Source organism: Atta colombica, unplaced genomic scaffold, assembly GCF_001594045.1.
Source record: "Atta colombica isolate Treedump-2 unplaced genomic scaffold, Acol1.0 scaffold90, whole genome shotgun sequence".
Lineage (NCBI taxonomy): Eukaryota > Metazoa > Arthropoda > Insecta > Hymenoptera > Formicidae > Atta > Atta colombica.
The window spans coordinates 81,370-93,307 of record NW_017259584.1 but is presented as its reverse complement, the minus strand read 5'-3'; the positions used below and the strand labels follow the sequence as shown (position 1 = coordinate 93,307).

At 35.7% G+C, this 11,938-nt stretch overlaps 1 protein-coding gene across 1 annotated transcript in view; it reads right to left on the bottom strand.

Annotated features, from left to right (window-relative positions):
- Positions 1–659: 659 nt before the first annotated feature.
- Positions 660–11,938, bottom strand: part of LOC108693507 — a 35,600-nt gene continuing 24,321 nt past the window's right edge. Inside the window, exons 6-7 of the mRNA XM_018202486.1 lie at positions 10,598–10,846; positions 660–787 (exon numbers count right to left, since the gene is read on the bottom strand). Coding sequence (XP_018057975.1) covers positions 660–787; positions 10,598–10,846 — 377 coding nt within the window. The remainder of the gene's footprint in view (positions 788–10,597; positions 10,847–11,938) is intronic.

Genomic DNA, 11,938 nt, shown 5'->3' with positions numbered 1-11,938 from the left:
ATATATATATATATATACATACATGTATACGTGCGCGCATTGCGCGTATAAGTGCGTTTCGTTATTCTATTGTATATGGAGTTTGCTTTTTAAAAGTAAGATGAAGAAAATTGACTCCACTTTTATGAAATATATAAATACATACACTTATAGCATTGATCTAAGAATATTATATTTCTTTTTCTCCTTTAATCAATCATCAATCAGAGTGACTATTATAAATATTGTAATTGTAATATTCTACGGGCTATTAATCTACATAATTAATCAATTAATCATAGTAGTAATAATTTCTATGACAATGATGTTTACCGTTTCCAATGTTTTATCGATTAATGTATTTCATCATTGATTTTACATCGTACACAATAATAATTAAAAGTAAAGGAAAGGTGAGTTTTTTCAGATTTGCTCTTTCTAATGTGTAGAAATGTAAATAATAAGAATATAAACGATTATTTGTATTTATGAGAAAGATTCACGTATTTTTTGATTTACACATAACGGCATTCATATTAAATTAATTTATCAGTTGCTTTTTAAGCGAATTCTTATATATTGACATGGTAACAAAAAATATGTATCAAAGTTTTTGAAATAAAAATTAGAATTCCGAAACTTACGCTTTAGTCATTTAATTATACTTATCGAAATGATATTTATCTTAATTTATTCGTGCATGGTTGTTGCACATAATTAAGACAGAAGCCTCTATTTCCAACATCATTGGGTCCCTCGATGCTGTCCGTATGAAAAATTAATCTGAATGGCTTTACGGTGCCTGAAAAAGTAATTCAAGAAGAAGGGGATATAAAATCATCATTTACAGATATTTCAATATTTATAATTCTAATTCTGAAAATCTTTCAAGACCAGATTTATAGTAGCAGACTAATTAAGGGAATTAAGAGAATGCTGGGACAAAATTATTGATACATTACAGCTATAAAAATCTTCGAATTTACTAAAACGGAATAAAAAATCCTTTTATAGGATTGATGTATGAACACAAAATTAGGAGTGATGAAGTTTACTTTATATAATACTAAATCGAAAAATATAGTTTATATTTATAAACTGACATTTTTCGACTCATAGATCTATGTTCTGTCGGTTGACAGAACATAGACGGTTTCATAATACAAAAGTTTTATAGCTTTTCATAATATGCACCATCTGTGAACGAACAATACTGAATTTACAGAACTAGAAGATTGAAAGATTAAGAAAAAAGATTTATATTCAACTTTAAATTACATGTATATGTGCCTAATAAAGACTCAGAAGAGTAAATAGAATAGGGAATGGAAAGTTCCTTTTTAAAAGTACAAATTAATTGTAATTACTCGTTACCGAATAAAATAGTATCAAGTTACCATTACTGATTTTTAAAAGTAATTCATTATCATAAATACATAAAAAGTTAATATTCATTACTTTTCCATTACTTTTTAAAAATCAATTTAAAATATGTGTTGAAATAAAATCAGTCTAAAAAGTGTAATTTTGCAATATTTTTTATAGTTTAAATCAGTGCTCGCAAAGATTTGTACATTTCGGGCTGATTCCGATGAGCGAACCCTCGCTCAAGACTCGAGCCGAGCATTCATATGACGCTCTGGATCAAAAATCGTCCCTCTATTAGAAATATACTGGGAGCGTATCTTTCGCCAAATTATTATTGAAACATGTTTTTTATTAAATAATTTATTTCTATTAACATAAAATTTTCTATGTTGTTTTTAATTAATTTGTGTTATTGTTCTTTAGTGATATACTTATATCTTAACGTTTTCTAATACATTACATATTTAATTATGATAACGTACATTTCAACAATAACTTTTCATACCCATGTATTATTGTAAGATGCGTTTCTTTTTTAATGTGATTTCTCCAGTAGACTTATTCCACAAAAAGAAGAATCAAATACTCGAATGTGCTTGATAACAAAATTATATATCGTATTATATGTTTATATATCGTATTATATAATTTTTCTTTTATATAATTCTTCTTTTCGATTCTTCTTTTTGTGGAATAGGCTTACTGGGGAAATCATATTTTAAAAAACGCATTTTACAATAATACCTCACAGGTAATGTAAAAAGATCTTGTCGAAATGTACGTTATCATAATTATGTAATGTATTAGAAAACTACGTTAAGATAAGTATAAGTATATAATATAAGATATAAATATATAATATCATTAAGAAACAATTAATAAATTAACAACAGAAATTTTTATGTTAATAGAAATAAATTATTTAATAAAAAACATGTTTCAATAATAAGTTGACGGAAAGTGCACTCCCAGTATATTTCTGGTATAGGGACACTCCTGAACCAGAGCGGCACAGTCACCGAACCTCAAGCGGTTATGGGAGTTGCTTTCTGGAATCAACCTGAAATGTGCAAATCTTTGCGAGCACTGATTTAAACGTTAATAAAAACAATATACAATATACAATATACAACAATGATTCAAGCTTTATTTTTAAATATTTTCTGAGGTAATATTTTTCACAATAAATTTATTTACAGTTTTTCCATTAACATCTTTTTAACAGGATGCCTGATTAAGCACCAAATTAAACCCATACAGTACAAAACGTTGAAAGAATGTTGCTGAAATGTTGCAATGTTGAATATTGTTGAAATATTACAATATTGAAGTGTCAATGTTTTATCAATGTTGTATCTATATTGATTCTTCTACATTGTTAATGTTGTTGTAACGTTGAAACAATATTGAACAAATTGAATCACAAATTGAATCTTTATTCATACAGAAAGATTACAAAATGATTGCAGATATATCTCATTGCACTATTGTAATATTGCAGATAGATTGCGCAATGTATTTGTTGCAAAGTCATAGCATCATAAAAATGTTCACCTTCAGCAAGATTGCGCTGTAATGTTGCAGCGCAGCGTATTAGCAACTATTGCTAAAAATATTTCTTTTATTATTACTGAATATAATTTAAAATGTAATTTGAGACATAAATAAAAAAAATGTAGAAAAAGAATTAATCAGTATATATTTTATACTATATATAATTTTATATAATTTTACATATTGTATAATTTTATATAATTTATAATAATTGGAAGTACAAATAAGTTTCCGCCGCTTTTTATCAAAAATTAAACATTTATTGTGAAAGAATAGTACATAATGTTTTATTCAAAGTAATGGCCATCTACTACGCTAGCCACTACTTTTTCCCATCTTTCTGATAGCATGTGGTACCGCGTCAGAAGAACGCTTCATCTTTTGAGGTTATCCAATCATCGATACAATTTTTGGTATCTTCATATGATGTGAAGTGCTGCTCAGACAGGCCATGCGTCATCGATCGGAACAAGTTGGAAGGAGCAATGTCTGGAGAATATGGCGGGTGGGGTAGAACTTCCCATTTGAGTGTTTCTAAGTAGGTTTTAACTGGCGCCGCAACATGTGGTCGAGCATTATCATGCAGGAGAATAATTTTGTCATGCCTGGAGTAGTGGGCGCGTTTTTCCTTTTCCTCGGCTCAATCTCATCAATTGTGTTCGGTAGAGAGCCCCACTAATGATCTCGTTCGGTTTGAGCAACTCATAATACACGACACCAAATTGATCCCAAATACACAACATGAGTTTTTTTCCATGAATATTCGGCTTGGCTGTCGATGTTGAAGCATGGCCAGATGGTCCCCATGATTTCCTCTTTTTTGGGTTCGTAGTGGATCCATTTTTCACCATCAGTGACTATACGATGCAAAAAACCCTTTCGTTTATGCCTGGGAAGCAGCATTTTACATGTGAAAAATCGGCGTTCTCGGATTCAGTTCATATGGAACCCAATTCCCTTGCTTTTGAATCATTCCTAATGATTTCAAACGATATGAAATTGTTTGTTGAGTCACTCCTAATGTAAATGCAAATTCTTTTTGCGTTTGGCATGAATCTTCATTCAATAATGCTTCCAATTCCGCGTCTTCGTACACTTTCGGCCTTCCGCTACGTTCTTTGTCTTCGACGTCAAATTCGTTCTTAAACTTTTGAAACCACTCACGACAACTTCTCTCACTTAAGGCAGCCATTGCTTCTACAAGCAATCTATGAGCCTCAGCTGATTTCTTCAAATTAAAGAAGTAAATCAAAAGTTCCCGCTTATTCGGTTCAAAATTCGACATTTTCGTACAAAAAAAATATATGATGCTGATACAAACTCGCTAATATTTCAAGATTATGGTGTTGCCGGATGTCCAATTTTACAATATGCCGTTTTACATACAAACAATATAACAATTTTAACTATAGTTTATTAGTGGCGCCGTCTTTTGCAAATAGCAGAAACTTATTTGTACTCTCAATAATATTTTTATTCTCTGATTAAATACCATAATAGACATAATTTATTATTATACATTTTATTATTTTGACATTATTTTCATTATTTTATTGTAGTTACTGTATTAATTTTATATGTTTATTGTACACTGACTGACTTGAAGTCTTTTTATTGTATATGTCCATTATGTTCGATCGATTGAAAACTGTCGATAAGTTTTTATCAGAATAAGTATTTGATCTGCTAAATATTTGAAAGGAAAAGAACTGCTATAATTTTCATCAGCTTATTCAGATTCTCTACATGGTCTTCCAACCGTTATGAGCAGCTATAATGATTCTAGAAACAACTTATCAAAAAATGTTCTATTTTGAGAAGAGTTTCATCTGTAATTTGATTTATATTTTTGAAGAGAACTCGAACAAGTAGCCGAAACATGTCAAGATTTTAAGGAAATCGATTTGAATATCAAATTCATGTAATTTTTTTAAGGATATATAAAATACTTTTACGCAACAAGTACTGCGAGCAGTACTGTAAAAGCAAGTATTGGCTTTATATCCTGTAAATGATTATTATTTAAAGCTCTTTATTTTTATATTGATATTTTATATTAATAACAATAATGATCGTTCGCTAATGAAGCAGTGATCTATCTGAAAATGTGAAGAGGAGGCATAATAGATGTTTTTAAAAATAATTAGAAAGAGGTGATTACTTGAACAAAAATCAAGCAAGAAGTCTATATCGAGAACAAGATTTGTATTAAAGTCAATGGTTACAGGAAATAAGAGAATATCAAAATCAGCTTACAGCAAAGAAAGATGTTCAAGCTTAGGAAAGGAGGAGGGGAGGTGGGGCGGTAAACACAAACTACAGCAAACAGAAAAAGTTAACAATTAGCTACCGAGCAACATATATTCCGGCTGAGCGCAGTATAAACAAGGATTTTTGCCACAATACCATTACGTAGATATAAGCCAATGCCTCCTCCCCCTTTTTCATTCTATCATGTCCAATAAATTGGTAATCCGATAAATTGACAAAACTGTCCGGAATATGAGTCTTAAACCGTCGCAGGTCTACGGGATTCGGACAAGGTAGTGGCAATGAGCATCAAACATTTCTTTCAAGAGACTGCTTGGAAATGGCAAGTCCGGTGTTACGTTTTTTAGAGGACGTTGATTTGAATAGCCGTTTGTCTGTAATATCGGAAGCAATAATTGTGATGTTTAAAGAAAATGAAAAGTCTGTAGGTGCTGAGAAGAGCCATTGGCAGGCATCGCAGTTGGGTTCATACCCTACAGGTGATGTGGGGCATTGTACAGCTGACTGAAACTTGGCTACGGAGCGCCCGCAGTGGCCACAAGATGGTTCGATGATGCAGACGATTCGACGAGGTAGTGGAATGACGTTTTACATAGATAAAGCCGTTGTGATCCATCCATAATGTATAATCTTTCCGCATCTCGCTTCACTAAAGATCTGTCGCGTGGGAGTAGACAGTCTTTCGTTAATATTGATTTTTGAGCCAGCTAGCAATGTCGAGACTTCCGGTCCCTCGAGAGGATCCTTGCTTCCCATCAATCCAATGATTACGGATCTCGCAGGAGGATAAACAACTAATGACTGAGGACGATAGCCTCTGAACAAAATATGGAAGCAATCAAAGATATCATCTGAAAAGACCTAGACATTTAGTGTAGAAGCAAGCGATTGCTTTTGAATTTTTTGAGGAGTACCTTTACCCCAAACAGAATGAGCTCAGAACTAAGCTTCGCCCGCTCGAGAGCCTCAAGCTAAGCTTCAATACGTAATTCTCCAAATTCGAACCAGAAGTTTGTTCCTTAATACGATAATCGAGTTTACATTGCTCATTCTTAAGCTCCTGTAATACAGTAGAAGCTAACGTATCTGATTTAACGGCGAAATTATTCAAGGAGCAGCGTAGCGTTCAATGGCCTCGAGAATAGATAGCTGCTTTGATAGATGTTAAATTTTGTAGCTACGTTTTTCGATGTTTGAGCAAAAGTGTAGAGATGACTCCCCTGAGAGTATTTGATTCGGTCAGAAAAGTATTGTCGGCATCAGGGAATCTGAGAAATAGCAGAAGTATACTTCGATCTGCGAGGTCCTTGGACCTCTCTGCAATCATAGCGGCTCTTCTAGTATCCGCAGGAAAGTATCATCGTAAGAGTATAGCGAATAGACAGCGAAGCGATGAGAAGATTTCGATTAGTACGGCAACAAACTCACCAATATTCATACAGCCAAAAGCGGGTCGTTGACAGCAGATGACAATAGATGTAAATATTGCCAATATATGGCTGTAAGTGCGTGCGCGATCTGACGACAGCAGTTAGCGATCTACAGAGATTCCAAGAGGCAGAACCAAAAAAAAACAATAATACTCCAAAAAATCAAAAATGATACTCACGATGAAGGGAGCAATGAGTGATGAAGGGAGTCAAGTGAAATAGTCCTTAACAGAAATCTAGAAATAGAAGGCTCTGAGGGACAACAAACGGCAGAAAATGACATAAGAAATTGAGCAACAAAGAGACATGTTAATGTATACTCACGTGAGCGGGGGGAGAGGAGAGAAAGAAAAGCATTTATTGCTACTCTACGACATGCTTTCTAAGAGCAGAATTAAACACTGTTTAACTTACTACTTATACTTCTCTGTACTGTTGTACAGAGAATGGAATTGAATCAGTTTTGATCTGAATCGGTAATCAATAGTTGACATATATAGATTAAAGTTACTGTGAGTAAGAGTTGTTTTACATCGACAGAGTTCAGAGAAAAGTATTTGAGAAAATTTGAATGTATAGAGTATTTCAGCATAGAAATATAACAAGAGATTGTGAATTAGTAAATACAAATTATATTTTACATGTAGAGAGAAGAAAAAATTTGTTTAAAAAAAAAATAGCGGGATAAAAAAATTATAAAGAATTTTGCGAGAGACGTGTTAGTCTACGCTATGTTGTCGCAGATCGTAGAAAAGTACTCTTGTACTCTTGAATTTGCACAGCGATGATGATGCCCTGAATTTCACATCAACGCTCCAGCGCTAAGGAAGGAATGCTGATATGTACATGTCCTGCAAGAGGGAATGGCTAAGTTGAAAGTGAAGGAATACGAAGGTATACGCGGATTGGAATAGGGACGAAGAAGCGATGTAAGGAGAAATCGAAGCGCTGAATTGAGTATGTAAGACAGCACGAAATAAAAGCTTTTCAATCATCGGTAGAGAGCCAGCGAATTGTATAAATGAAAAACATGATTATCCCTGCGCAAATCGAAGATAAATCGTTCATCAGTCACCTTAGTCGAAGCTTCTGTTGATAAGTCCGAGAAAATCGGGGCACTGTAACAAAAAATGGAGAAGATGAGGCAGGAATCAGATTCTCAGTGGTCTAGAGACTGTTCCTGTAGTGTTTCAGTCTCTATTCATTTTATTGGAAACTATACTGACATTTCTGTCTATGACAGGATATTGATTAAGGTCACGCCAAGATCGGTTATGTGATTAACAAACTCGATAGGCGAGCCATAGAGTTCAAATTTGATGTCACAAGAATAGTCAATACAGTTTATATATCTAACGCTTCCTAATAGTATGGTCTTGGTTTTTCCGACGTTTAGCCTGAGACCGTTTCTGAACGCTCAAAACTTTATCGCCGCGATATCATCTTTCAGTCTACCAAACAGCCCCAAAATCGCCAAGGGAAAAATACAAGTAGATTTGAAGATTATCAGCATAATGAATTTACAATACTTCAACTGGTCAAGAGAAAAATCATTTGATTAAGTTGATTTTGGTTTAGCGAGAACGGAGCTTGGACTAGAAGCGCGCAGAGCCGGTAATGGAACCCAAGCCGGATCAATAAGTGACGACTTTTAGCGTTGTCAATAAGCTTCTTTATCTGATTACGGACAGTGCAAAAAGTAAGGCGAAGAGGTAGGACAAGAGCGATATGCTCTTCTTACTATCAGAAAATACAACAAATGAACTTGTTGAGTCAAGGAGCAGAGAGCTTCTTAATTCAAAAAGATAGCAAAGTGTGAAGGTGACAGGTGTACATTAAGTACAAATTGCGAAGAGAAACTCTCTCCTCGATGAAAGAAGAAGAATAGAGAGAGGATCATCGAGAGCAATGAGAGTTATGAAAGTTATCAATGTTAAATTGAAAGTAGTCTCAAAAACAGAAATATCAAAAAGGAAATGCAAATGTTGAGCGTGACTTCGATGAGATCGTGCATGGAGAGGCAGGAGAGAGAGTGATTATAGAACAGGAATAGAAATTGATTACTGACGAAGCAGTTAATCCAAAAGTGAAAGGAGAACGTGTGGTGAATACTGTTAAAAGGGACGATGAATAGGTGATTGCTAATGCAAAAATTAAGTAATACGTCTGCACCGCAGATTGTGCGATTGAGGTTCGCATAAAGATCGTCCATGATGATCGCCATTGAGAAAAAAGGGAGGAGTCTCTCGAAGTCTGTTTGAAAAAAAAGAAAAGTGTTTAGCTTGAGAAGACGATACAATAAAACAAACAGGAAAGGCTTGTTAGATACCGAGATATTAAATAGCAGATATTTGAGCTGAGTGCAGAAACGTTTAGGCGAAGAAGCAAGGATTTTGAACTGTGCACGTAAATGTCAATGTCTCCATCCTTCCCTTCCCTTCACGATCGAGCCTGATAAAATGAAAACTGGCAGATTAACTAGTAGGGATATGTAACTTTAACTAGATCTCTGATAATGCTATCAGATCAAAATCACTGCCAGAGAAGTAGATAAAGAATTCAATGAAGGGAAAGAAGGGACTGACAGTACATGGATGATACATAGAGGTAGCAGATACATAGAGGTAGCAGAAACGCCAGGAGACGAGCGTCATTTATTCTGTTGCGCTTAGAAATGGCCCCACGCTCGGACACGAAATCAGAAGGCCATTGTGATATGTGAGGACCTTGTTCGGCGAGATTACCATTGGGAAAGTGTGCCATTGCTGGGAGCACATTCGATGTGCGTAAAGTCTCGATTGGGAGCTTAGTCGCAAAGAAGTCCCGTAGGGTCGGGAGTTGAAGAGCTCCGGCGGCGATGGACTCAAAACGTTCACAATTGCGCAGGCAGATTGGAGAAGTGGAAGAATGATTAGCAAAGATCAATCCGTTTCGGACCCAGGCCGCACACAAACGTCCTCCCCTCATCACACGTCGAGTCTCTCGGAAAGTGAATCTCATGGCGGCAAGAAGTCTCTCGTTTACATCGATATGCAAGAAAATCTCTGACTCATCGAGGGCACCCTCGGTATTTCGTGTCTATCCATCGATCACGAATCGCCGAAAAAGAAAACCGTTTAGAAAAACGATTAGAAGACGGGGGCGCCTTTTTTCGAGACAAACATTTTACAATATTACCTGGCAACATGCTGATATTGAGAGACAAAGCAACATTGTTTGCAAGAGCGCACTGGTTATCGAGGGGTACGATTCCAAAATAGCAGAGTTGAGGTTCTTGCGCTCCACGGCTTCAATTCGAGCTGCGAGGCGGTATCAGTCGACATGGCGAAGATTACTGATTACTATAATTTATTAAAAATTACATGTTATCTAAAATATCTCCATGCCCCTCGATACGCTCAAGAAACATTTTTAGTCGTTTCACAATCCCGAGAAACGCTGTTTCGTTCGCTCGTAACGCGTCCGAATGCACGAACGAAGCTAGCCGAAGACGCTTGAAACTCGTGCGCACATGGACATAGGTTCATGCTTGCGTATGTGATTACCGGTCGCACGGCGCGTCGCATGTGTATGACTAGGTCGACTTATGGCATTAATCTCTGAAATGGCATCACTAGTTCAATATGCCAGAGAAATTTCTGCCCATCACAGTTTTGAAAAGTTGAATAGAACTCAGTTATGTATTGGCGATTGTACTTATGTCGAATGCATGGTGTCAAGAATTGCAGCCTCTGATTAGTGGTCTGGAAAAAGAAGAAGTGCCCTAGAAGGGCAGCGAACAGCAGTAAAAAGTTTCAAAATACAAAGCAGCAAAGAAACACATCAGTGCGATTACTCATCAAGAGACAGAGAGCGAGAGAGAAGGGGGAGGAAAGAGAGAGAGAGAGAGAGAGAGAGAGAGAGAGAGAGAGAGAAAGAGAGAAAGAGAGAGAAAGAGAGGGAGAGAGAGAAAGAGAAGAATGATAGCGTCACAATAAAAATAATAACAGACTCACTAATAACAGACGAGCCATTCAAGTTCAGGGTTTCCGAGTTGAAGGTACCACCACACAATCGATCGACGCATGTCATTGATGTCGATGGTAATCGATCAAGATTTGTGGCGCATGGTATTGACAACCAATCGGTCATACAGGACGTTCCTATCATCGACATAATTTGCGTGATTTGTGTATTTCCCGTCAGAGTGAATGAATTGCTACGCATTTGTGTCGTACTTATTGTGGTGGACATCATCTCTTGAGCTGTAAAGAAATTATATATATTTATTAAATTATATATATTAGATTCTGGAATAAAAAATATGGCATCCATTTAAAAAAGTCGATGTACCAAACTTTGACATGACATTGGCAGCATTAAGGTTAAATTGATAAGATTATTAAATAGATCTTTTTAAACGCTACAATTTTTGTCTGAAACACATTTCTGTAAAACTTATGTTTTATATATAACTTATGTATGTGCGTATGTATGTATGTGTATATGTACAGGATAGGCCATTTAAAATTTTGAATTTAATTTGGCTCTAAAAAAAACGCATGAATATTTTTCAAAGTTGATGGCTTTATTGAAAAAGTAGTACATTGCCATTAAACACGAAATACAATTTCATTCAAAAGACTTCCACGGCTGGCTGCACAATATCCCATTCTATCAACCCAATTTTTCAGTACATTTTCCACTGTATGAGCGCGTATTTCATCGATGGCAACTTTGATTTCATGTTTTAATTCTTGAATCGTTTCTGGCTGGTTAGCGTAACACTCATCCTTGACGATTCCCCATAAAAAATCCAGCGGAGTCAAATCGCAGAGGCGGCCAATTGACATCAGCATTTCGGCTGATTACGCGATTTTCGAAGACAGTGCAAAAGATCGATTGTAGCGTTGGCTATGTGGCAAGGTGCGCCACCCTGTTGAAACCAAATGTCTGTCTCCTCCTCTTCAAATTTGGGAAGCAAGAATTTGTTTAGCATGGCACGGTAGCGCTCGTCATTGACAGTGATGGCAGCTCCTTGCTCATTTTTGAAGAAAAATGGCCCAATGATGCCGCCGGATCAAAAACCACATCAAACAGTCACTCATTGTGGATGCATCGGCTTCTCCATGACGACGTACGGATTCTCTAATCCCCAAATACGACAATTCTGCTTGTTCACATAGCCACCGAGGTGAAAATGAGCTTCAACAGAAAAGATGATTTTTCGGTAAAAATGCTCATCTTCAACCAAGAGTTGTTCAGCCCATTCAGAGTTGGGCGAATCGTATAGCGACCCATTTCGTAAATGTTAAACAAAAAACTAAATTTCTGATACATTATAAATGTTATTACGC